We start from the raw sequence: 26,941 nt of genomic DNA, 5'->3' as shown, positions 1-26,941 counted from the left end.
AGAAGTAGATGCCTCCTCTAAGGGCAAAGAAATAGCATCCCCCTCTGAAGTAGAAAGGGAATTCAAAAACTCATGAATCACAGACACCAAAATGTTTGATGACGAAGGAAGTGCCGCCGGTCATGCCAAAGAAGGTATCTAAGGTGCCGAAGAGCTCCCAGAGGTAGCCTCTCGAACTTAAGTAGTCGAGGGTGGAAAAGGATGGGGCTCAGAATGAGCAAGAGGTGGGCAACAGTCACTATCTCTTAGTGGAGCAGACTGGGTAGCCGAAGAAGAGGAAGGAGTCGAGCAACCACTGTCTCTCGAAGGAGCAGACCGACGAGGAGACAGTATCAAACAATCACTATCTCTCGATAGAGCGGACTGCAGATCCGTAGGTCGTGGAAGCCACTGTACCTTAAAATAAGTGGGAGAAGACTGTCGCTAGCATTGTGACGATCTCCAGGTGGTCGTAGCGCCAATCGATCCTCCATGTGCTCGAAAGAACTTAGTGTGCATCGAATGCGTCGTATTGCCTTAAGCATAGTACTCTAATAGCTGATGCAAAACGATCTCTATGGCCCAGAAAGGAGAGGTGGTGCCTGGTGGAAGACGCATGTACTCCAGGGGGGTGGGGAGCAAAGGTCGAAGTCGACAGTCTTCGATGGGATGACTGTTCGTGCTACAGTAGGAGCGCCCCGTACAAGGGCAATCTATCGGGGGAGACACCATAGTACTGGTGTGGCAAACTGGAGAAGGGAGGGGTCAGCCACAAACCACAAGCCACAATGTCCACCTCAAGGGGTGTGAGGACAGTGTGAAGCACGAACCGCAATGTCCGCCTCAAGGGGTGGGAAGGCAGTGGAAGGGCTGGAAGTGAGCTGCTAGTGGAAGGAGGATGTGACCAGCAGTAAGAGGTTGCAACCAATAGAAAAACACAGGTGAGAAGAGAGATACTAAAAACGCAGGCAGGACAGCTTGGAGGAGAGAGAAAGACTAAAAACGTAGGCAGCAGGATTGTGATGACGTGGCAGGCTGTACAGCAACAGGCCTGCACAGGAACAACAGTCGTCTGGCTGGAATCAGCTCCAAACTGCATGAAGAGGGCTGGAAATCAGGCGCCAACTGATGGAGATAGCAATGGACAGCTTCAGCTGAGATGTCCTCCGCGAATGGGATGTGGGTAGCAAGCTGAAACACCTCAAATCTGCAAAAACGAGATTGTTTTCTGAATGGAGAGTGATCAACAACAATCGCTTTTTGCTGTAAACAACTGCAAACTACGGGTGGAAGGCTGGAAACAGGCACAACTGTAGATGACAGCAAGGGACAGCTGAGACTGTGATGTCGTCCGCCAAAGGGGTGTGGGCAGCAAGCTGAAAACACCTGAAACCTACAAAAACAAGATTTTGATACAGTGGAAGAAGAAGAAAAGTGGATGCCAAACCGCCACCGATCTTTGCCTTCACTGGAGTGGAGGATCTTTGCCGCTGTTTGAGTAGATCCAGCTCTGCTACCATGTCAAAAGATGACGTACCAACGAGACAGTAGGATTGGCGAGGAGGAACACAAAGTGAACTCGACAAACACGGAGAAGAGAAGAGAAGAGAAGAGAGAAGAAACTCTGATGAATGAAATGATGAAGTTCTAAATCATGGAGTGAATGTGATACAAGGGAACAAGGGTGCCGTAGCACAAGGAAGATGATGAAGACAACCACAAACCACGAACCGCAATGTCCTCCTGAAGGGATGTGAGGGTAGTGGAGAGGCTGGAGAGAAGAGGTGACAGACTGAATGAATCAGCCGTGAGGAATGAATGAGAGAGTGGCCTATAAATAGGCACAGTCAGTCTAGGATGGCGCCCCTTTTTGGGATTGCAAGCCCTAAACGCAAAACGCAAAAACGCAAAAACACAAACTGCAGGTGAAGGATGAAGGGTTTCTCAACACCATCCTCGAATCCACATCTCCTTAGGCCTTCTGCCACATCCAGGATCTGAGAGGGGGTGTTAGCAATTGCGTGTCTTATGTGGTCATCTCCTGCCCATGAGCCTCGATCTAAGTCTAAAGACGACATTAGGAGCTCTGGCGTTGTATTTTTCTGTCATTTTATGTGTTTTAGACACTTTAGATGGAGGGCACATTAGTGTGTTTCTTTTTGTGCACTTTTGACTATTTTTTAGCGGTTTGGACCACATTTAGGGTCTTTCCCGTTTTTCGCCTATATTATGTAGTGATTGAAGAGAAGAGGCCCTCTACTCCTCTCTTCAATTATCACCAATGATAACTAATAATGGCTAGAAAAAGTAGGTCTCCATGCTCTAATTATGGCACCTATGAATCTAACATCAAAGCTCCTTCCCAAGCCTTTGATCCTGATCTAAAAATAAAGTAAATGCTAGGCTGAAATTTCTCAAATTCTAGCTACTACTGAGTCCAACTACTAAGCCTTTAATTTTTTGGCATGGAACCCGAGTAGCTACTATTAGCAGTCATGTTTGTCATGCCTCGTCATCTCCTGCCTGTGAGCCTCAGTCTGAGTCAAACGAGGACTTTAGGAGCTCTGACTTGTCTATCACTTGTTTTGACGGAGGAGGTAGCTCATTCTAGAGCACTCAGTTTATTGCATTTCAATGCGTTTTCTCCTCTAGTCGGGATTTTATGTGCATTTCCCGAGGCAATTTCTGCATTCTTCAGCTTGCCTCACCTGCCGGACATTGTCCACCCTTTCCGGGATTTTTTTGAGCATTCCTGGCATTTTTACCGGCATTAAATGCTGGTCGGACATATTTTTGGCCTCAAATTTCAGGTCGGCCAGTTTTTGAGATTTTTGGCTATTTATAGCCATTTCCCCCTTGGCAATCAGTTGTATTATCATCTTCCCTCCTTCCTGGGCAGGTGCACACTCCGACTTCGTCATCTTCCTCCGTCTTCGGTGCTGCCGTCATCATCAGCCTGATCAAGTGCCCTCACTGACGCTTCGTGCTGCGTGCAAGGACTGATCAGTCCATAGTTTTGTATTCAGCATTCATTACAGTCAGTGCAGATTTTCTTTCTTCATTTTCTGCTTTGTCTCTCTCTCTCCCTTTGTGTTCGTGTTTCTTCTTCCGTTGCGCACTCTCACAGCTACTAGCAGCAAAAACACAACTACTCTTCACCAAGGTCTGAAAATAGCTGAAATCTACTAAGGGATTTCTTGTAGTACAGGAGAGAGAAAGCTGAGAGAGGAATCTCTAGATTTTATCATGAAAAAGTGCTCAAATTTATTGCTGCTCTATTGGAAATGGTTGAACGAGTGCAACCAACCACCAACAAGAGCCCCACATGTAGTCGCCTACCCCTAAAGGCCCCAAACTTGCTATCACTTGCTTGTAGAGAGCCTACAAGGGTATCACCTACCTCCAATGGCCTCTTGATCAACTGGTAGTAGCTCTCTAACAATCTTCGATGCAATCCTAGAGAGATGCAAAACCCAAATTTAGATGTCCCAAACTTTCCATAAATAGGCATGCAGCCCACCACTCTCCTTCAATCTCGTTTTTGCTAGTTTTAGGAGCCGTATCTTTATTGCCCACACCCCGTTCGTGGAGAATATCACAATTAGAGCTTCCCCTAGCCATTCGCTACTATCTGGCACTTGATTCTAGCCTTCACCACTTGTTTGTAGCTCTGGCTTGGTACCCTTAGCCCTAGAGTTGTAGCTCTGGCTTGGTATCCTTAGCCCTAGAGTTGTCGCCTATAATTTGTGGTTGTGTTTGATGCTAACATTTGCATTTGGTGCTGTCACTATCAACCTAAAATTGTTGCTTTGATCTTCTCTCTCCTCTGAATGCTGTATTTTTAGTTTTTGGTTGTTGCTCTGACATTCTCTTATTTTTGTTTGCTACGTTTACATCTGACAGCTGTCATTTAAATTTTCTCTCCTCAAGTATTTGTATTTTTAGTTTTTCTCTCTCTTGCATTGCCATTTGCATAAGATCCAGCCTTCCTTAACTGTGGCTGCTGGTGTTCGACACTCACACGCTACCTATGCGGCAATTCGAGATCCTAGAGATATGAGAGTTCGAGGTTCAGTATTCACTGTATAGTGTGTTTGCTGCATTAGCACTGTGTATTTATTATCCATTCACTTTATTATTCATTGTGTTCACTGTCTTTGAGTTACCCTAACCCTAACCTTGACTATGTTCTGTGTTTATCAGTCTATTCTTTGTCATACAATTGGTTTTGTGTTTTTGTGTTTAGAGCATTTCTTCATAGAGACAAGGGATGAAATTAATTTTCAGAATTATTAATTTTAAAATTATTTAAATGGGTGAAAAATCTGATTAGAAGGTAGCCACTTGGCAAACCTTGCCTATGCAAGTAAGGGAAAAGCTTTTAGAGGCTTTTGGAGAATCATTCGAACATTGTCAACCACTTGGCAAACCTTGCCCATGCAAGTGAGGAAAAAGCTTTTAGAGGCTTTTGGAGGATCATTCCAACATTGTCGAGGTTGGGGGAGAAGGAGAGAGAGCAAGGTTTTCTTCATTAATTAAGCATGTTTTGGGACTTTTTAAATCAAGCTGATGCATTTTTAGCTCAATACCCCCTCTCGGGCCCAAAACTAAGCCATGAGAAATAAGCCCGTGATATAGATTTTCTTTGTAACCCAAGGCGTCCCACCCCAAAGCAACTAGGACATTGAGTAAATCGTACACATCGGTAGCCTAGTAACCTACCAAGACTATAGAGGCGATAGTTATCTTACCAAGGAAGCCCAAGTGATAACCCCAAAGAGACCAAGGCATCGGACCAAGGGTGCTAGGAGCCTACCAAGTCCTACAAAGGCAAATGGAATCAACAATGGATTTTTTTATTGTTTTTGCTTGTATTTTTTGAAGAGCTTTTGATGTGATTTGTTTAAAAGATGTAGCATTAAGTAATGATTTTAAATCAGTTTCCGTCCCATTGAGTCAATGTGTCCCGAAGTACGAGAAAATAAGGATGGATAGCCCCACTACCTTTGTAAACAAGAAAAACGATTCCACACACTACTAAAGTAAGTGCCTAGGTTTCTATGTGTATGTGTCTATGTCTCTCTCTCTCTCTCTCAATCATATGAAAAATATGTAAAGAAAAAGACAAAACAATGAAGCAAGCAAGACAAGCAAAGCTAGCATGCAAGTATAGGAAAATTTACCTTTGAAGACTGTCATGTGCAATGCCACGAGTATAGTGGATCCGGAGTCGACCACTCCAAAGGTGATCAAAAAGGAATAAATGCGCACACGTACATGTTTATATGAATAGAATGCGGATACATGAGATAATGCAAAGAAAGATGCAAGTTTTCATGCTCATGCAAAAATGTGATGCAATAGTGCCAATTGGATAATACCCTCGCAAGGGAATTGTTCACTTACCCAAGCGCCCTTTTACAATCATGTCATCCTAACAATGCGAAAGAAGTTACAAATATCCATAATAGATAATATTTAAAAAATAAATGTCTGAAAGTGAAAAGCTATAAATATCATCACTATCATTATCAAGAGAAGAAAACTGCCCCCTCTCAAACTGGAGGTTACAAATATCCGTAATAGATAATATTTAAAAAATAAATGTCTGAAAGTGAAAAGCTATAAATATCATCACTATCACTATTAAGAGAAGAAAACTGCCCCCTCTCAAACTGAAAGGAAAAGTAGAGAAGGATGTATCAAGCTGATCCGCAGTAAAATAGAAGATACTGTAGAACCGGCCGGTTAACTACCTTCATTAAAAGATTTGCAAAATTATCACTTGACGGCACAAACTCTAGGCAAATGACGTCTAGCTCAACTTGCTCTCTAGTAAAGTGATACTAAACCGCCACATGCCGTATCCAAGGGGTGAGGATAGGATTACCTGCAAAGACAATGACATTCTAGTTGTCGCAATAGACAATTGTTGGCGACTCGCATCAAAACTGTAATGCAGCCAATAAGTTTTACAGATAGATGATCTCCATGGTGCCAGCAAAAAGAGCTTGATACTCTATCTCGACCATGAAGGCCGCCACTGTCTCCTGGTTACAACTGGCCCGAGAAATGGTTGACATGCCCAAGGTGTAGAGATAGCCTCTATGGGAAGACCCAGTCTTAGGATCTTCCACCTAATCAAAATCAGTGTACCCACATAAACCTCGGCTATAAGTTAGTCCATAATTATAGGTACAACTTAAATATCTTAACACACAAAGACAAGCAATTTAATGAGACATTCTAGGTGCATTAAAATATTGACCAAGCAAACTAACTAAGAATGCAAAATCTAGCCTAGTATGAATCAACCAAAGTTATTTTCCTACAGCAGAATGATAAGAATAGCCCACAAAAATTAAGAGATCAGCTCAAGGGTTAGGCTTTTCTATCTTCTCATCAAGAGTGTGCATATAAGCACGACTATTGAAAACTCTAAAGTAAAGAAAAACAAGCCAAGAGCCAAAAAATGCATCATACAGAGTCTTTTAAAAACTGTTGTAGTCGGGCATTGGTTGAGGATGTACACAAAAGTGTTAACAGCCTCGACCCAAACGCGCTCACGGAGCTCTGCTGCAAACAGTATAGAGCGTGTCATATTCACGACTCTCCAATTCCTACGCTCTATAACTCCATTCTAGGCAAGGGATTTGGTAGAGATAAGCTAATGCGCAAAGCCCTACTCTTATAGAAACTCAAAAAACTTATGGGAGATAAACTCCCTACTAAAATCTCTCCTCATAGTACTCACACGATGACCAGTTTGGTTATGAGCCAGCAGTACCTAAGCGCTGAAATAAGTAAAAGCATCGGACTATTGCTTGAGAAAGTATGTCCACATATATCTAAAGAAATCATCCACTATCAAAAAAAGGTACAGTGCACCATTTAAGGCAGCAATGGATGTGGGACCACAAAGATCTACATGAATGAGACTAAGGGTTTCCACAACACGAGTGATACTACTACTGAGAAAAGGGTGTACAATGTTTGCTCACTGGGATCTTCTTGGACCCCGAAAAATGCATCTTTGGGGTTTCTTTTTCAGGAGATCTATTGGGCCACATTGTCTTTGCACAAGGAATAGTAATAGACCTTGCCAAGATTGAGAAGTTTGTAACCCTAACCACACAACTAATCTAAAATAGTTGAGAGGATTTCTTGGCCATATAAGCTAGTACAGGAGATTCACAACACATTTTGCAACAAAAATAGCCCCCCTACACAAGCTCCTGAGAAAAGATACGTAGTTTAACTAGACAAATGATTGTGAAGAAGCCTTTAATACCTTGAAGCAGTGCTTGATTAGAGAACCTATCTTGCAACCTTCTAATTGGATGAAGGAATTCCATGTGCACAACACTGATGCATTAGTTAAAGGTCTAGGTGAAATTCTTTAGTTGTAGGTGTAAAAGGCTCTCAACCATCCCCCAACACAACAACTTACAAAGAAAGTCGTAGCCAAGATACCCTAAGCGAAAATGCTAAAAGACACTTAGAGCCCGTGGGCTCCTATGTGGTGGACAAAGCTTGAAAGCGATAAAACTCCAAATCATTGGCAATCCACTCGATAAAGGCCATTAAGTTGTGCCTTGCAACAAGCAATCGCTAAATCAATCTAAGTCTAGGACCTTGACTATGGTCACAATGAAAATTTTTATTCGCTCCAACTGGCAAAGTAGTTGAATAGACAACAAGTTCACCCCAAGCTAGAAGACATGATAGACATCATCCAATGAAGCGAGATTTGGATCCAAGTCAGTGGAAAACTAACATCACCCTAGGCCTGAATCTTGACCAAGTTGTTTCCTACGCGAAAACTCCCGGCTATTGTTCGCTCCAACTGGCAAAGGTGTTGACTAGACAACAAGTTTATCCCAAGCTAGGAGACATGATAGACATCATTCAGTGAAGCGAGATCTCGTTTCAAGTCAGTTGGAAAACTAACATGACCCTAGGTCTGAATCTTGACCGAGTTGTTTCCTATGTGAACACTCCCGGTTACATTGGCCCAGAAAATGAAAATATCCACTCTAGGAGTCATGTAATGGGTAGCCCCACTATCCACAAGCCAAATAGATACTAACGTGCTTGACTGTGACGCCCTCTACAAGCACCTTATCAAGAGGCAACTCGCAAATGTGAACAAGACTCACGTTTGATATCTCTAAAGAGATGATGTGGGCCTCTGCAGACCAATCAAACAAACCCTCGCGAGTTGAGTAGTTCGCTGATTGTGATGACTGACCGGTGGCAATAGGGGTCTAGCCTTGCCACTGCTCCCCTGTTGAGGATTGCCACCACCCTGCTTTCATTGTTGGAGGTTACTTGACAGGGATGCAAGGGTCTGATTCTTGAATTTTGGCCATGTCTCTTACCTTAGATTGACATTCGTCATCATAATGGCCAGTCTTTTGACAATGTTGACAGTACTTATTTTTCATGGGTACATTCTAACATCCAGATTTAAGTGTAGATTGATTGGTTCCTTGGGATTCACTAGCCCTATTGTGATTGTGATTTTAATTTTACTTCGAGTTTTGTGAGCCCTTGCCCTGTTACCCTCTCTGAGAAGTAAAACTAGAGTCTCCCTCTAGCGAGGACATGTTATGAAATTGATCGAACAACTGTGCGTAGCCCAACAGTTGATCATAAAATGTAGGCATCTGAGGCTGTGAAATCACTTGCTGCACAAAATAAAAATATTTTCTTAGCAGCTTATTAAGAAACAAGATAACTTGATAGTCAGAAAACTTTGGAGCCCCACTGGTTGAGAACTCGACAAGGAGACATTGATACTCAACCAACTTGACTTTCAAGTTATCCTTGTTTATGATTTTGAAATTTTGAAAATCATGATTTAAATTGGTGCAACGGGACCTACCCCGAGCCGCATAGGGGTCAATCAAGTGCATCCAACGCTTAGAGACTAAGTCGAAATACTAAAGCGGAGAGTGAAACTCAGACAGACATAGCAGAGACGTTAGGAGCCTTCCATGAGTGGACAACCTCATATGGAACGAGTATGGGATCACACTAAATCCCATAGATTCTGAGAGTCTAAGACATGTCTCATCAAATTTGACCAAGTGGTATAGTCTGATCCATCGAAACGAGTCTTGTCATTAAATGCATGCTTGGCGGATAAGGAGCTAGAACCATGAGGTGTCTCTGAAGTTGGATAGATGGAATAGAATGGAGGATAAGATGGTGGTGGTGATGGTGGTGGATAAGGAGGAGGGGGTAAAGATAGATAGGCAGAAATAGGCCATTGATGTTCAATGAGTGTCAAATGCTACGAAGGTACTAAAACGTACATAGGTCCATATGATACAATAGGTGTAGGTGGAGGCATTGGGATCGTGGGAAGTGTCGGGGGAGCAAACCATAGTCCTCTGATGCCAAGGAGTAACCTGGGCAACAAAATGCAAATCCCAGAGTGTTGGAGATGTCAAACAGAAGGAGAGCAGTCTAGATGCTGATGCCAAGTGATGACACTAGATGATGGAGGATAAGCCGGGCTGCAAAAACATAGGTCTCAGCAGCCTATATGGCACACGAGTAATGCCAACAAGCTGCAAAAACACAAGTCCCGGCAGCCCCTATGATAGACAAATGATGAAATCACTGACACTTGGTGATGGAGACTGTTGCCCAAGGCTAGGATGTTGACGCCATGCAAGAAGACCTCCAGCTGAAAAACTCAAGTGAAGGTAGAGCCTGAAGGTGAAGGGTGCTAATGCCAAGCAGATGATGGTAATGCTATGTGGAAGATGCTCCAAACATAAGCCCTGATGATGAAACCAGGGCGCCTGAAGCAAAATTGGAAGGGTGAAGACAGCCATGAGCCACAAACCACAATGTCAAGCAGTAGAAGGGGCTGGTGAAAATGAGCCCAGATCTACATGTGGCAAGAGGCCAAGTAAGCATATAAAGGAGTTTCTTTGTATGAAGTGCCAGTTAGCACTTTAAACTGCAAAGTCAGGCAATTGTTCCAACTTCCTAATGCATCTCTTCATGTGTAAGGGGCAACATAGAAACACAGCATGTAGTCATGAAATGTAGACCTGAAACCAATGATAGCTAATTTCAGCAGCAAACTTAGTCATCGACAACGTTAGTACTGTATCCTTTCATGATTTGCATGTCTCGTGTTGGCTTCAGCTGATCCGGTAACGACTACCATAGTACATCAGTCCATATTCTTCGATAGTCTCAAAAATTGACCAATCTGGATTAAAAAGCACATTGTAAAACAACATATCCCCTTTCACAACATGATAGAAAATCTCAAACCAAAGCATTTATCTTGCAAACAAGTGAACTAAGACCTGTAAAGAACAAATGTTAACCCAGCTTTTAAGCATTTAGACCATCTAGCTAAAGTTGAAGAGAGGAAGCATATAGTTTAATACCGGCCACACGAAAAACTAGTCCATCTGCATTACAACCAACTCCAGTACATAGGCATCAACATGGGTTCAATGAGAAGAGCTTACTGATCCAAAGGTCATTGCACTTCTAAACCATCCAAGCTCATCATTACGGATGTCTAGCACCTTCCTGTTAAAGCTATTCTCCCAAGCATAGCATCTACACAAGAACACAATAAAGAAGTTCACACCTGTACCATAGTGATAGGAAATTTAGGGTGATGATGCTCTAAAACAAGCTGCATGCTCATAATAATGTCATTTATCTTACTTAACAATGTCCATGGCAGCAAGGATTTCGTTCATGAGTCCAATACGCTTATCTGTACGCAACAAACCTTCTCGAGTAAACTTCTTCATCCTGTTTATCGTTACAGCCTATAACACACATTGATTAGTGACGTACCTAATGACACTCCAGATTCTAGAGGAAATATTCAGTTAAAACATTGCAACTGACAGATACTACAGTTTATGAGCTTATGTTGAATTTATAAATTCAGAGATATTAAATGAGATAGTAATCATATACCTGCACTGGGAAAAGCAACAATAGCACTGAGGCACCAGCAAGACAAGAATATCTAAGCTGTCTGAATAGCAGATATATGCATATGACTATGCGTATGGGGGCTGACCAAACAGCATGGAGCTGTTGGAACACTTGCTGCAAAACAACCAGAATTGATCAAGAATCGGATAGAATACCAGATGTATCGAAAGTCATGCAATGTTGGATGATAGGAAGACTTTTAAAATGTTGGTCTTATACATGCATAATCAGGAGTGTAGCTCTGTCTCTGGCTGAGATCCTGGGACAGACTCCAGCAGTGGAGCACCTTGCCAAGGGAAGATAGCTGAATGCTTCTCTACCATATGTAGTCTCTGCAATGTTGATGCATGCCAATGTACTACCTCTTTATACATCTTATTCCAATATACACTGAAAGATCAAATGAGCACAAGTCTTCTCCTATGACAAGTAGTGCACCCTCAGATTAATTACTTTAGAAGTGAGCATAGTGCTCCAATGCCTAAGTTATTCCCCAGTGGTAAGCAGTGTCCCCACACAGATTTACAATGAAATCAAGAAAGAGATAAGATAGATAAAGATTTTACAAAGTGAACAGTTGCCCTTATCAAAGAAATGATAAAGTAGGACACCTTGGTACAAACACTGTTTTCTCAAGAAATCTTAACTCAGACTTCAGATGGCATTGAAAACACCTCTCCTTCCACGGACATCACCACCTCACTTGTCCATGCCAGTGTGCACCTAACAATACAGCCTCCACAATTTACCTTACCATCCACACCTCAAAATATTAAGGTCATGGATGACCTCCAGCCAACCCCTTTCGTTGGAACTTCCTCACATGGACCGAAACCCAATCCGACAATGTTTAGGTATATAATGCACCTTCAAGATCAAAAACTTCAACAAAAAACATAAGACACCAAAAAAGCAGCAGTGCATACCTGAAGAGCCTCTGCATCACTAGTCATTAGATTCATAATTCTTCCAGAAGTGAATCCTCTGCGACCCTCTTGAGTCATCCGTAATGTTTTACGGAAGATGGCTGCAACCTGAACAAGGAATTAAACTAGAGTACCAAATAAACATAATAAGCAGAGCAAGATTCCAGTGTAAATGTAGCCATTTACCAAAGTTGCTCGAGTTCGAAATCCAACACGAAGAACATTTTGAAAATATTGGCCCTCACAAATAACTCCACCCATCTGCAAATGTGAACCCACAAATTGAACATAAGCAACAGAGACCAGAGACAACACCAACATGCAGAACCTCACAATTCTGCCCATCTGTGAAAGTAGACCAACATGCAGAACTTCACAAAGTCAGAGGCAGATTCTTACCACACCAGCAAAAATTGATGCTGCATACATATAGCCAATCCATGAAGGATCTCCTCGTTGCATTGACTGGTAAATTGAAAATGTAAAAGGCCAACCACATGATATCTTAATGACGGCAAGCAAAGGACTTAGCTTATCGATATTCACAAGATTTTGATCCGAAACAGAGTCAAGCTTTAATAAAAAATACCAACCTGCAGAAGTAGACTCAAGAAAGTAGGCCCAACAAACTGGGAGGCATCATTACCGATCTGAAAACAGTAAGCCTGACCAAGTAAGGACCTTATGGGTACAGCTTGTACATTGAGTTTAACATTTATCCCAAGAAACCCCAAACAAAGAGGTCAGCTGCTTCAACCTTATTTTACATCATATATTGAGCATCAATCTGATCAAACATATGATTCAGTAACATATTTCTCCTTCTTGTCTACTCTTATACTATCGAATGTCCAAGTTTGGAAGAGATGTATTAATGTTGGAGTTCAACAAAATGTGCCTTACAAAAGTATGCCAGATGGATTCTAAAGAGCATAGGCTCTCCTTGACCACCCAAGCAAAGTAAACTACTGACCAAGAATTTTGCTTGGAAGCATCAAAATCACATGCAAGAAGAGACATAAGAGATGATTTGCCAGCACACTGTTGTAAAAAGTAGGCATTATTGGGCAAAAGTTAAAACGTTATGTAAGTGCAAAATTAAGCAATACAATGGATGATCCCCAACTAGACTACAGGCTAATTGACCAGCAACATGTTTCTGACAGCATGCTTGTTTGCAACTCTCTTGTACTTACAGAAATCAGATCTATTTATCTATCAAACTGCAAAGTTGTCAAACACAACACAACCATTACAAATGAAGAACATATGACAAGTAAAGAGGCATAAGTCTGGCAAAACAGATTCGGATATATGCTAACTTACGTTTCACCTACTGTGAGTTGTGACATGTAAGCTTTGTGCATATCTATTGATCAATACAACCATTCAAAATGACGAAGAAAGGACGAGTAGAGAGACATAAGTCTGGCAAAAGAGATTTAGTAATATGCTAACTTATGCTTAAGTTATTGTGATAAGCTTTGTGCACTGCTACTTAACCATAAAGTTAACAATCAACAACCTGATATTTTCATTGAAACTTTCTTTGCAGACATAAATAATATTTTGCATACCTTGAAAAGGCCACCCAACCAGAACCTATAATTAAAGAGAATCAAAGAAAGATGTTAGAGTTAGGGAAAAGTTTCAGATGAATTATTAAAGAAAGAAGTATGACACCTAGCAGAATTAACCCCAATCTACGAAAGATATACCTGGCTCCCAAGCTCTTATTTAAAGCTCTCGCCAGAGAAGGCCTTTCTTTCAAGCACTCTTCTTCCCAACATTGCTGAAACCTAGAGAAGTAGAGGATTGTAGTTCAAAACCTTAGATGTCTGATAAACATTTGAACACTCACACCCAAAATAATATGGGGACAGCCATAAAAATTACGGACTTTCTGTAAAGTTGTTCCGTCTGGTCCCACTGATCAAGTTGCCAGATGTCTGATTCCACTAAAGGTCGTTTAAAACCCTGCCTCATAAGAGGAGTCATCCAACTAAAAAGCAGCCCTGCATGAGAACAAATGTAATAAAATCAAATCAAAGAGATGTCTTAGGATTTTCAAAAATTTGAATTGAGGTCAAAGCTTAACACAGAAATTTTTGGCCTGTGTCACAGGTGATTGGTCTCCCACAAATACAGGAATGCAAATTTCTAGAAAGCAGACTTATGAACCAAACTAGTACGCAAATGCACAAACATGTATAATGCAGGCATATGTACGTGCACCACAAAGGTGCCAAAGACAAATCAATATTCTGTGATGTGACTTTCAGACTTCACCTTATCAAGTGAAGTATGTCTTATCTTTAAAGACAGGTCGGCAGATAGAATACCACAGAAAGAGAGACCATTGCTTCTGCCACAGTGAGGCAGTGGAGTCAGGAGGGCAGCCCATAATTGAAGAACTACCGGACTGAAAATTCCAATGCTTCCTGAAAAAATGGTCTTGGGCCAGTAAACAAAGATCATGAACTATGAACCTCAGATAGGTTTTAGCCTTTTCTTAGGGAGGTGTGCAACAATATTTATGTCATGGCCAAGCCCTAGAGCACACTACCATTAAGATTTTATGCCCAGCTCCAGTTCAGTTGCACCCACTTTTGTCCTGGGTATCCCATACTTTCGGACACTAAGCCATCTCAAATAAATTTCCATCAGTCGTGCATCTGTCTTTATTGTGCTCTCATTTTTATCTGGCCAAAGTCAAGTGACATTAGTGTTTCTTGCGTCTGACAATGAGTGAATTGAGAGTGTGTTGCAAGTGTACTCTTCTGCAATGTTTTAGGGCCAGCATTCATTCCAAAGCTATGTTTTCAACATGAGAATTGTGGCATTGGAAAGAAGAAGATTGGACTCACACTAGGATCAAATATCCTCATCTCGTTTGTCTTATTCTTCCTTGACTTCAGCTTATCAAAAAGCACATTGGACCAATTGTTGTCAGAACAATTTTGACATTCTAGAGAGGACATTGGTCAAAAAGGATATCTCACCAATTGTTGTTGGAAGCATGAATGTTACTCTGTAAATTGTTTTTGGGGTTCTAGTGAGCCGCTCATAGTCAGTCCTCTAAACTCTCATCTATGTTGACCATCTCAACTCTCGTACCACCTGTAGCCCATATAAAGGAACCCTATTCAGCACTCCACACACATGATACAATGATAAAATCGCACAGGAGTTAACCCAAAGCAAGCCACTAAGTACATCCAATATGATATCAAAGGACTAGGCTCTCAATCCCACCCTTGGTGAGATTGGACTTAGAATGTAAGTGTGATTGCTAACCTTCTCAGTCCAATATAAACTTTGAGTGGCAATGTGAAGCCCAACTTGAGGAGCTGCATTTTGGTTGGCAATTGGCAGCAGAACAGACTAATCACAAGTTCCTATCATCCTGACCTGGTTCACATGCCTGGCCTAACTGACTACGACAGCCTAAGACCTGACACACAATCAACCACTATGCTAATCTTGGGTCACATTCATTCCTGCATGCAGCAAGCCTTCATTTGTGGACAGTTTCACTAACAGCATCGCCAAGGCTAATGGTGAGCCAGAGTTCACCCATCCTTGGCATTTGTCTCCCTAGGTCCATGGTGCCCTACCACATGTGACATAGCACCTGACAGCTTGGCACTCACTGCAGCTATTTGATAAACTTAAAACAAACTAATCAGGCTAAAATGTTCATTTGAAACACGAGGCTTAAGGACACCAAAAACTTAGGAAAAGATAGCACTTTACAACTACCAATTGCACATTCTATATGCATTTCTTGACTTTTGATGAACTTCTTTTACCATCAAGTGATTAGCATTGTGCCCATGATGCATTTTTTGTTAATCCCAAATGATTCACTTTGGAAGACACTACTTTCATCGAGATTTTGTTAACATTTCTTGTATTCATGCTGTTCATCTCCTGGTTGTGAGCTCTATCCAAGTCTAACAAAGACAAAAGAGCTTTGACAGCTATCGGTGCATTTGCATTTCAATTTCCAGCTTAGTCAATCAGTTTGTAGCTACTCAGCCAGTTTCTCCCATTTCCAGCTATTTATAGCTGTCACCAGCCAGCCTGCACACATCTTCAGACATCACCAGCACACACACTCTCTCTCTCTCTCTCTCTCTCTCTCTCTCTCTCTCAGCTTTGTGTTCACTTTTCATCTGCCCATTTCAGTGCCCTCACTGATGCATAGCAGCTACGTGTAGGGGCTGATCAGGCCAGCCTCATATCTACCATTCGTTTTCAGATAAGTTCAGTCCCATGCCTTCTTTCTCTGCATTCTTTCTCATCTCTCTCTTGCCTTCTCTCCATGTTTGTGATTCTCTTCCATTGCACTCTGTCACATGGTATCATCACCAAACAAGAGGAACCAGATCTGCCCCAAAGTGGAGACAACATCAAACTGCTGATTTGCAATCAGTTTTGCTGCATTTACAGCTCCTGCCATCCAGGCAACATCAAAATGCAACATCTTCACCATAATTTTGACGATTCCAGCCCAACGAGCCTTCTACAGCTTGCTGCCCTCTTTTCACAGCCTTTTTTGCAGTTTTCTTTCCTTTCTAGAGCATTCTGACATCAAAACAACATCACTTTATGTGTTTTTTGCATTTTTTGTACGTTCTATTTTAGGCAGATGGCTAACCAGTACAATTGGCAAGACATGGTGGATCATCTCTCATGATGACCATGAGGACCAAAGAAGCCACAATCATAATTGTGAAGACCAACGGTACGAACATCGGTATGATTGTCCCAAAGACCATTATGATTGAGAAGATCGCAAGGATCGTCATAAAGACGAAAGAGATCAGAGATGCAAACAGGATCGAAGACCAGAGTACCTTAGTGTTTCCACCACCAAGAGACCTTACCTGGCTATCATGGCACAGTCCGTGCAGGTGTCTGTGATTCCTTGCCTCCCCAAGAAAGAATGTTTTGATGATTCTAACTACCCTTCGGTCATGCAAAGTGGAGTGCACATAAGCACACTCCTCCTCAAACTGTCGAGACGATTGAAGATTCAAGATGCCCTCACAAAGGAGGGAGCATGGCAAAGTAAATGATTGAGTTGCCCAGCTCTGCCAACAAACAACATAGTAATCCACATGAAAATGCCTCATTTTCCACCTTAGAGTAATTTTCATCTTTATTCCAAATCCTCTTTCAATCCGCAAGTTTCAAGTATATAAGAGAGAGGAACTAATACGAATCCGCAACTACTTTTTGGACTACAATATTTTCCCATTCATTTCTTTTGTCCTTAAAATGGGACAAGTGAAAGAACATGGGATTAGAAAATCTAATACAAGTAACAAGAAGTTTCATGATGCATATTTTCCTATTAGATGACAACTCACTTGAGATGACATTTGCATGTTGTTCCGGGCAAATTTGCTCCTTTCCAGGGAGAGCTTGATAATCAGCATGGTTTTGAGGCTCTTCATATAACAAAGGAATGTAGTTTGTGTATGGAACCAAGTCTGGGAGATGAAGCACAAACAGAAAACCAAAAATGACCTGCAAATAATACAAATTAGAATGACATCACAAAGAAAGCCATTTGATATGATTGCATTTAGTCAAAGTCAAAAATATTTTATGTGCATGCAATAGCTCAAATAGTATCATGAAGTAATGAAAACAAGAACACATAATAAAGTAATGAAAATGATAACATATATCAATAACCTCTACATCTAGAAGCCACAATCGGCATACCAACTCCACACAATTGCAAAGCACTATACTCTAAATTTTTAAAGACCAAACGATAGTCTTATAAATCACAAAATTAGCAATAAAGAGAGAGAGGAGGGATCTAAAGGAAGACCTAGCTTAAAATGCAAAAATAAGAACTGTTGGTTGGCATCATTGTATTTGGCCTGGCCAAATTTTACACTCTAAACATATTTTCTAATGAAAATGTACTAGAATATCCATGTGTGGAAGCATGTGTAATAGGAAAGTTGTAGACAAAGAGACAAGGCAATGAATGTATGCAACATAAGATAAAATGGCATCAAGAATGAAGGTGCTGAAGAGAGGAGCAAGGACCGAAATGGCCCATGTACAAGACACCAAAACCAAGAAAGGCTTGGCCATGTGTAAAAGCACTCTCTGACCATAGTCGTGGATCAAGACTCATCCAGTATGAACCAAAACCAAGGCTTTGGGCAGGTATGAGGACTAGTCAGCTTATTGCTTTGGTTGAATAAGCTTCCACCTGAGTATAACACATCAGCAACAGCTCTTCATTGTAGTAAGAATTCCCTATCTTTTTAAGAAGCAGGTGCTTTGATACTAGATGAAGATTCTGTTAGCCTGTCTATGTTAGTCTTGTCAATCTGTCATCTACTAGTTGTGAGCCCTTGTTGAAGCCTAACGGATCTGGACTGAGTGAGCTAAGGGTGAGCGGGTCAGATATTGCATAGAGTACAGAGCAGTAGAGAGGGGAGTGAGCACGACACACTTGATGTCCAATACAAAGACTAATGTACCACTTTTTTAGGTTTTGATAATATATATAAAGTACAAGAGTAAAAGGGTGCGTTCACACCCGAACACCATAAAAGGCACAGTGAGCCTTTATTCCCAACAACGTCCCACCTAAAAGCAACGTGCCTGAAGGTAGAGAGAAGAATCAGCTAAGTCTATGTATGTACAAAGCTGAAAGACACATATACTATCCAACCCCCATCATCTGGTGGCAATGAGCAAACTGCTCGGCTAGAAGACCCTTCATGAGAAGGTTTGCAGGGTTATCATCTGTATGTACCTTGACGAGCTCAATGCCTTTGTTGTCAAGTACATCCATGATAAAGTGATACTTCACCTGTATGTGCTGTGTCTTTGCGTGAAAGACAGGATTCCGTGCTAGCATGATAGCACTCTAATTGTCACAGTGGAGGATAAGAACCTCTGTAATACCAAGCTCTCTCACCAAACGTGAAAGCCATAAAGCCTCTTTGCATGCCTCAGTGGCAACCACATATTCTACCTTTGTAGTAGACAATGCGACACACTTTTGCATCCTAGATATCCAAAAGATTGCTCCTCTTGTGAACATGAACACATATCCTGAAGTAGACTTCCTATAGTCAGGATGGCCAACATAGTCTGCATCCGTGAACCCAACAACAAATGACTTCTGCTTACCAAAACAAATACACAAATCCTTTGCGCCCTTAAGGTATCTCATGATACCCTTCACACCTTCCCAATGCTTTTTGCCAGGATATGCCATGTATCTACTAACCACTCCCGCAAATGCAATGTCAGGACGTGTAGCAACCATAGCATACATCAAGCTACCAACAACTGAAGCATAGGGTATCTTGGCCATTTCAACCTTTCCATCATCTGATGTACTGTCGTCATCTGCACTAAGTTTCACATATGGAGACAATGGTACGCTAATGGCTTCCCCCCCCCCCCCTCCATATTGAAAGGTTGCAGAACTTTCGTAACATACTCTTGCTATGACAGATAAAGAAGACCCTTTGATCTGTCTCTAAGTATACGCATGCCAAGAATGTGATTGGCCTCACCAAGACCTTTCATATCAAAGCTATTGTGTAAACTCTGCTTCAAGGAGTCCGAGACATAAACATCCTTGTCTACAATCAACATGTCATCCACATACAAAACCAAGAGAATGAGACTGCCATCTGTTGCCTTCTTGGTGTACAAGCAGAGATCAACTTGAGAACGATGAAATCCCTATGATTGCATGAATGTATCAAATTTGTAATACCATTCTCGTGGTGCCTGCTTCAACCCGTACAAACTCTTGTTGAGTTTACATACCATGTGTTCTTTTCCCTTTGCAGCAAAACCTTCAGGCTGTTGCATATAAATCTCCTCATGCAAATCACCATGCAAGAAGGCGGTTGTTACATCCATCTGCATGAGTTCCATGTCTTAAAATGCGACCAAGTCCAAGATGGTTCGCAAAGTAGTCATTTTAACTACAAGAAAAAAGATTTCATCAAAATCAATTCCATGTTCTTGCTTGTACCTTTTAGCAACCAAGCGTGCCTTGTACTTTGACAAAGAACCAAAAGTGACTTTTATTTTGTAAACCCATTTACAAGGTAGCACTTCTTGTCCTTTTGGCAAATGTACCAAATCCCAAGTGCCATTCTTCATGAGGGATTCCATCTCTGATAACATTGCTTTGTGCCATTTCTTACTATCCAATTTGTCCATTGCTTCCTAGAAGCATGACGGTTCACCGCAATCTGTTAACATGACATAATCAGCCACATAGTTTACACCAGGACATACCTATCTAGTTGTTTTGCACTTTGGTCGACCTATGGACCCAATGGTCAAGATTTGCTGGCTGTTCAGCCTGTAAATCTGCATTAACAGCTTGTGATTCTGCAAAGCATGTCGTACAGCTGGTTCAGGTTGTTCCAAAGGCACATGTTCTTGCTGAATTTGTGGGAAATCATGGGCAAGGTCCTGCTGATTATTTTCAGCATCATTCCCTGCATTTTCAGGGACATTTACAGCAAGTATTGCTCCTGTCTAATGGGCATTCTTTGCTATCCTATCAGTACATCCTCTCGAAATACAACCCTTAAGATGTCCTCTGTTCTTTCGAGTTGTTTGTGCATGCGATCTTCCCAGAAGATAGCATCATTGCTGCGTACTACTTTTCTTTTCTCGGGATCCCATAATCAATACCCCATCTCACCTTCATCACCATATACTAGAAAAATACATTTACAGGACTTTGGCTCAAGTTTGCTCCGTTCTTCCTTGCGAATGTGCACAAATGCCTCACAGCCAAACACTCTCACGTGAGCATAAGAAGGTGGTGTTGGGATAAAGGCCCAGTTTAAACCCCCTTGTGTATAGTACACGCACATTGTACATGTGAATGCACCCTTTACGTGCCCTAAGTATAAGTACATTTTATTCTTTGTGTACCAACACATTGTTGGTACACTCTTATCGAATCGTACTTTTTACTCTGCTCACTCCCTCTCCAGCTATCACACTCTCTCGCTCATTCCTGCTCGACTTCCATCTCTTGCAGTTGTGCTCTTTGCTCAACAACTGGTATCAGAGCTTAAGGTTCTATACTTTTCTTTTCTTGAGATCCCATAATCGATACCCCATCTCACCTTCATCACCATATCCTACAAAAATACATTTACAAGACTCTAACTCAAGTTTTGCGTTCTTCCTTGAGAATGTGCACAAATGCCTCATAACCAAACACTCTCAAGTGAGCATACGAAGGTGGTGTTGGGATAAAGGCCCAGTTTAAACCCCCTCGTGTATAGTACACTCACATTGTACACGTGAATGCACCCTTTACGTGCCCTAAGTATAAGTGCATTTTATTCTTTGTGTACCAACACATTGTTGGTACACTCTTATCGAATCGTACTTTTCACTCTGCTCACTCTCTCTCTAGCCGTCACACGCTCGCTCACTCCTACTTGACTTCCATCTCTCGCAACTGTGCTCTTTGCTCAACAACTGGTATCAAGCTTCAGGTTTTGTGCACGCTTCCCAACGTCTTCCCAGTCGACAGACAACTAACAAGTGATACGCAGTCAACAAGTGAAGAAGACCAACAACTGAGCAAAAAACTACTCGCGGCAACCAAGCGAGACCAGTCCAGCTGCCGACGGGAACCAGCAGACAAGTCGCGACCAGGGGGCAGGCACACGTGGGACCAGTGTGAAGGCCAGGCGGCACATAAAGACTAGGTTCGCAACTAGGCAGCAGGGTCCAACATACACAAACTAGGCGATAGAAGGGGTGACAAGTCGACAAGTAGCAGATAGCTGACCAAGTGCACGCGGCGGGCCGTCAGACGTGACAGGGTAGGGTCAATGAACCCCCCCGGTCATTCCATCAAATTTTTTTAAAGCTAAAAGCTTTATTTTCTTTCAAATCTCTTTTGAATCCCTTCCCTTTGACGAGGGTTCACACGTTGAAGCACGGGTCACAAATTTGTGCGAATCTGGCCCAAAAACTTGGGGTTTTTCCTGGTTTGAATCTCGTTCATGCTTGTCAACACCATTCAAGTCAAAAATTGCAGACATTGCGTGTGGTGACCTCAATTAAATTGGGAACTTTTCCAAATTTGTCGGAATCTTGATCTTTTGAGTAAAATTTCTTGACATTGGATCCCAGAAATTTGGGGCTTTTCATCTATTGGCAAAGTTTTGCTCAGCTGGGTCAGATTGGCTGACATTTATGCAATTTTGGACTTGAAATTTTAGGGATTTGCGCAGAATTTGATAAATTTCTGCATTTTTGCTCGTGGGGTGGCTGTTTCATGTACAAACAGCAGAGATTTATTTCTGGTTCAGAAAGAACAACTATATATATTATTCGTCAGCTTGTGCTTCTGCAAATTAGTGCATTTACTCTTGTGTTCATGATAAAATGGCTGCAACTTCTTCCAGTTCAGAAATCAAGAGTTTAATGGAGATCGAATGGTTTGATGGTCATGGCTTTGACCTTTGGAAAGACCGTATGCAAGGCATTTTGTTCCTAAAGGATTGTGAGGATGCTTTGCAGAAAGATAAACCCGCACTAATATCTGATACAGATTGGGCTAGAGTAAATAAAAAGACTGTGGCTGACATAAAGATGGGTGTCATTAATGACATTCTGACAAACATTAAGGGTTTAGATACAGGTTATGCAATATGGGAGAAGCTGAAAACTACTTATGAGATCACCACACCTGTTAATTAGATGCATTTAATGCGTAAGTTGGTGAATATGCGACTGGATGAGTCAAAGCCTGCAGCTAAGCACTTCAGTGCATTTACAAGGATTTTAAATTAGCTCAAAGATGCAAATTTAAACTTTGATGATAAGTTGAGGGCGATCTTTTTTATCATGACAATGCCTGACTCTTGGGAGACCTTGGTGGTTTCACTAAGCAATAACCCCAATCTCTCACATAATAGTAAGGGATTCTACCTTGAATGAAGAAATTAGACGTATATCTAGTGGAGAAGGCAACAACTCAACTTATAATGTAGAGGTAGGGCTGAAAAGAAAAATGCAAATGCGGGACACAGAAATAAGAGCAAGAGCAAAGAAAAGGAAAAGAGTGACATTATTTGCTATCATTGTGGTCGAAAGGGCCACAAGAAACCTGATTGCAAGCATTACAAGAAGGAACAAGAGAGAAAGAAGAATGCATGAGATAAAAAGAAGAAGGAACAAAAGACAGATGCATCGGAGACAACCGAAGGCAAAGAAAAGGCCAATGTGGTCTCTAGTGTGGTCATAGAAGAGCTTTTAGATACAGAGGCTAATGTATTATGTGCAGTTGATTATGATGCCCTTGTATGTCACATGCAGGATATGCAGATTGAAGACCACCTACACATGAAGCACCATCAATGGGATCAAAGATAACATCCCAGTTCACAACAATCTTTCGTGTCAATGGGTTGTAGGGCCTGTAGCCCTTCATGGTCATACTATAATCCACAAAGATTAGCTTCTTTGGCTTTGGGTGAAGTTTGTTGTCTTGTTTCTTCTTGTCCACATGGACACAAGCATCGCACCCAAAGATGCAAAAGTGGGACACGAAAGGCTTCTTTCCAAAGAAAGCCTCATATGGAATCATGTCCTATAATGCGCAAATCGGAGACTTGTTGCAAATATGCACCGTTGTAACAACCACCTCATCCCAAAGGGAGCAAGGTAGACTCCAATGCTTCAATATCGATCGGGCCATCTCAAACATGCTCCAATTGGCACACTCCACCACACCATTGTCTAATGGTGAGTTCGGATGAGAATACTCCACCCAAATGCCATGATCCCTGCAAAACTTAGAAACATCGTTAGAGCAAAACTCGCCATCGAGGTGAGCTCATACACCTCGAACCTTGAAAGACGCTTGTGTTTCAGCAAACACCTTCCACTCACAGAAGGCAACACCTTACACTCGTCTCTCTCTCTCTCTCTTTTTTTTTTTTCGTAAAGGGTAATTGTATTAATTACGAAAAAAATACAAGTTTACTTGGTTACAAGATACATGATGACAGTAAGCCAACATGTGTAAAGGCTCCAGTACTACACTACCTTACACTCGTCTCTCTCTCTCTCTCTCTCTCTCTCTCTCTCTCTCTCTCTCTCTCTCTCTCTCTCTCTCTCTCATTGTTTAATACATTTTCATTTACTATCTTTTCAGACAGTTGTACCATAACACAAATGATTGTAACTCGTGGTCTCATAGGGCATTTTAACCTTTTTGTAGATATTCATATGTCATTTCATTTCTTTGTATGTGTTTGTGTGTGTTCTTGCTTCCATGTGGCGCACTTAAACTTAACTACTAGAACTACTTAAACTATATTATATATCTTATCCAACGAAAAACTTACTGGTCTGACTTGAAGTAGGCCTACCATGTGACAAGACCGTTACATTAGAAGGTCTAATTGTTGCAACCTTCCATGTAACAAGTGCCACATCAATAATGAGGAGATGATTTACACCATCTCTCACATGTCTAGGACCCATCCAATCTAATCCTGCTCAATGCCAGTGGCAAGTATGAAGGCTTACTTACAAAGCATTGAAAGGGCCATTGTCCCAAAAAGAGTCTACCCACCACTTCTCATATATTTTGCATTTTGTTCATATAGACATGTTTGGTTCTATGAGGGTTCTAGCATTAGTGGGTCTTATAGATCTTCTCCTTCTTCTTCTTCTTCTTCTTCTTCTTCTTCTTAGTTTATCATTCACACAAGTCCTCAATAGAACACCTTTAACTCTATGTCTATGACAAACTGGCACCAAAAGCTTAAAAGTAGACTCTGCCAATTTATAAGATATGTTGATCTCAGAATGCAATACCTGACATACAACGTGGAAGGCACATAATGTGAAAATATTTCTGCAAAAGATCAGGTTCAAACACAGGTTACCTTCTAGGCATTGATTAGAGTTGATCAAATACTTTGTCAAAGTCTATTTTAGACAAATACAGTCGAACTACCTGTTGTAGAAAGGCCTCAGCAAAAAGATGAATCTATAAAAGGTTGCTTGTGCAACCAAGAGATAAATCAGTCCAAAACGCGTGAACCACCGAAAATCCTTGACATAAACCCTTGTTTCAACTGACAGCATGCACAGCATGGAAAGCCATGTTAAGCTTTCCAATGCCAGAGACAAGACCTGGAAAACACAAAGTTTGCATCCAAAGAAACCTCAACTCTCTGCTGCAGATACTTGGGAACTCTTCTTGTTTAATCCTGAAACTGAATCTGTTAAATAGGTTCAAAGGAAACACAGTCGAACCTCAAATGGAGCAAAGCTCTTTGGTCCATCGAGATTGACAGTTGAAATGCCTAGTAGCAACTTAAATAGTGGCCAAATCATTAACACTGCTGCAACAAAGATCAAAATCCCATGCATGTACATCCGCTTCAACTGGAACCTCTTCAAATGGCGTCCTTGGACAAGAAGCCAAATCCGATAGCATAGCAGGCAGAAGAGAACTAGCTGGGAAATGTTGACAATGACGCCCTCAACGATACATGGTGTATATGCACCAAAGCCACTTGGAAGCTTGGTTTCCCAAACTCCTCCAGGAAGTGGACGGCAAAATGTCGCCATGAGATTAGAGGTGGTCTTCAACAGCCAAAATTTATCTGGTTTGCTAATGTTTAGTAACTGACTCGTCTCAATAACAATTTCACTAAGGAATGATAGCCCTGTGCGTTCCTCGTCGTGGAATTGAGCTTCAAACTGCAAAAGAAGCTTGCTTTTTACTCTTGGCGTTCGACCTCAAGAGCGGCCATTGATGTTTGGTTCTTCAATGTGCCGATCTCAGTTGAAGGAAGCCAATTTTGTGAAGTAGGCTTCTTAGACATACGTCAAGAACGGAGTCCTTCGACTGATTGTCGGCACGGTTACCAAAATGACCACGGCATTGGCACATGAAGGGAAGATTGGATAATGGAACTTTCTAGCAGCTGACCAGTGACTGGCAAAAAAGTTGCACGAATCGCTTTCCACAAAACTAGTGTCCACTATTGGAGTTGGTTACATAAAGATATCTGGTATTATCGAATGCAGCTTTACTCGATGCACATGCCACAGGTGGTCAGAAGTGATCCTTGCCAAGCTAAACGTGACGCAGTGCACCGTGCCTGAATCGAATGGGAAGTGTCGGGAGGGGAAGGACGGATCCTGAAGCAATGGAGAGTATCAGGAGCAAAGGACGACAACGGAGAGACTGGCGCCCAGTGGTCCTTTTGTTTCTGAGGAAACGGCGAGTGGTCCTTTTGCTTCTAAGTTGTCAGACAGACATCAACGCCGGTTTCTTCTTTCTTCAAAGGACGGAGGGACAGAGAGAGAGAGAGAGAGAGAGAGAGGGAGGGCGCCCTTTCGCAATGCAGGTTTCTGATGAAGTGAAAATAGAACGAACGGAGGTAGTACCTACGTACACAGTGCAGACACATGTGACACACGAGGTACCTCCTCTACCGTGTCTCACTCACACACACACACACACACCTCTCTCTGTCTCTTTTTCGTAAATCTCTCTCTCTGGCCTGCCGTCCAAAACGTTCTGAAGCTATCAGAGACCTTCTTGCTTTTTAAGTTGATTCTCTCTCTTCTTCTTTTTTCGTGAATAAGTGTATATTAATGTTGGAATATTTACATCCGGCCTTCAGGCCAACCAAACAGAAAGGATACAAGTCTCACATTTTTTCTTCAGACCATCAGGTCAGCAATACACCTTAAAGTCTACTAGGACTAACACAGAAATATCACTCAGAAAGAACAGTTGGAGTGGAACGAACAATGTCCAGCCAAGGAGCTGCAATGTCAGGAAGAACTAGATCAGTTGAGACCATAGAGGAGATCTGCCATAACAGTAAACCACGAATACAGGCCACATGACCCTGGATACCTGATACCGAATCAAAAATGAAGGCATTTTGAGTGCGCCAAATATGTCAGAGGGCTGTCCATCTAAGGAAATGGAAAAGGCAAGAGTAATATGAATGCAAAGGAGA

General features: G+C 41.8%; 1 protein-coding gene across 3 annotated transcripts in view; it reads right to left on the bottom strand.

The window, feature by feature from the left end:
- The window catches only part of LOC148027438 (ABC transporter C family member 2-like), a 51,232-nt gene extending 24,811 nt beyond the window's left edge, over nucleotides 1-26,421 (bottom strand). Inside the window, exons 1-14 of one of the 3 annotated variants that reach the window (XM_087689125.1) lie at nucleotides 25,215-26,421; nucleotides 24,913-25,091; nucleotides 24,771-24,810; nucleotides 17,273-17,432; nucleotides 13,795-13,909; nucleotides 13,613-13,693; nucleotides 13,472-13,496; nucleotides 12,488-12,544; nucleotides 12,294-12,359; nucleotides 12,081-12,155; nucleotides 11,895-12,002; nucleotides 10,948-11,082; nucleotides 10,687-10,793; nucleotides 10,482-10,575 (exon numbers count right to left, since the gene is read on the bottom strand). In XM_087689125.1, coding sequence (XP_087545251.1) covers nucleotides 10,482-10,575; nucleotides 10,687-10,793; nucleotides 10,948-11,082; nucleotides 11,895-12,002; nucleotides 12,081-12,155; nucleotides 12,294-12,359; nucleotides 12,488-12,544; nucleotides 13,472-13,496; nucleotides 13,613-13,693; nucleotides 13,795-13,909; nucleotides 17,273-17,432; nucleotides 24,771-24,810; nucleotides 24,913-25,091; nucleotides 25,215-25,532 — 1,560 coding nt within the window. In that variant the 5' untranslated portion in view covers nucleotides 25,533-26,421. Of the gene's footprint in view, nucleotides 1-10,481; nucleotides 10,576-10,686; nucleotides 10,794-10,947; nucleotides 11,083-11,894; nucleotides 12,003-12,080; nucleotides 12,156-12,293; nucleotides 12,360-12,487; nucleotides 12,545-13,471; nucleotides 13,497-13,612; nucleotides 13,694-13,794; nucleotides 13,910-16,786; nucleotides 16,806-17,272; nucleotides 17,433-24,770; nucleotides 24,811-24,912; nucleotides 25,092-25,214 lie in introns of those variants that run through there. The other 2 variants (XM_087689126.1, XM_087689127.1) reach the window with 2 other exon arrangements.
- Between the last annotated feature and the right edge of the window lie 520 nt (nucleotides 26,422-26,941).

This window comes from Lygodium microphyllum, chromosome 12 (assembly GCF_053477565.2).
Source record: "Lygodium microphyllum isolate KBCC chromosome 12, Lygodium_microphyllum_v1.1.10, whole genome shotgun sequence".
NCBI classification, from domain to species: domain Eukaryota; kingdom Viridiplantae; phylum Streptophyta; class Polypodiopsida; order Schizaeales; family Lygodiaceae; genus Lygodium; species Lygodium microphyllum.
Note: the sequence above shows the minus strand (reverse complement) of the source record. Positions and strands in the feature narration are given on the sequence as shown.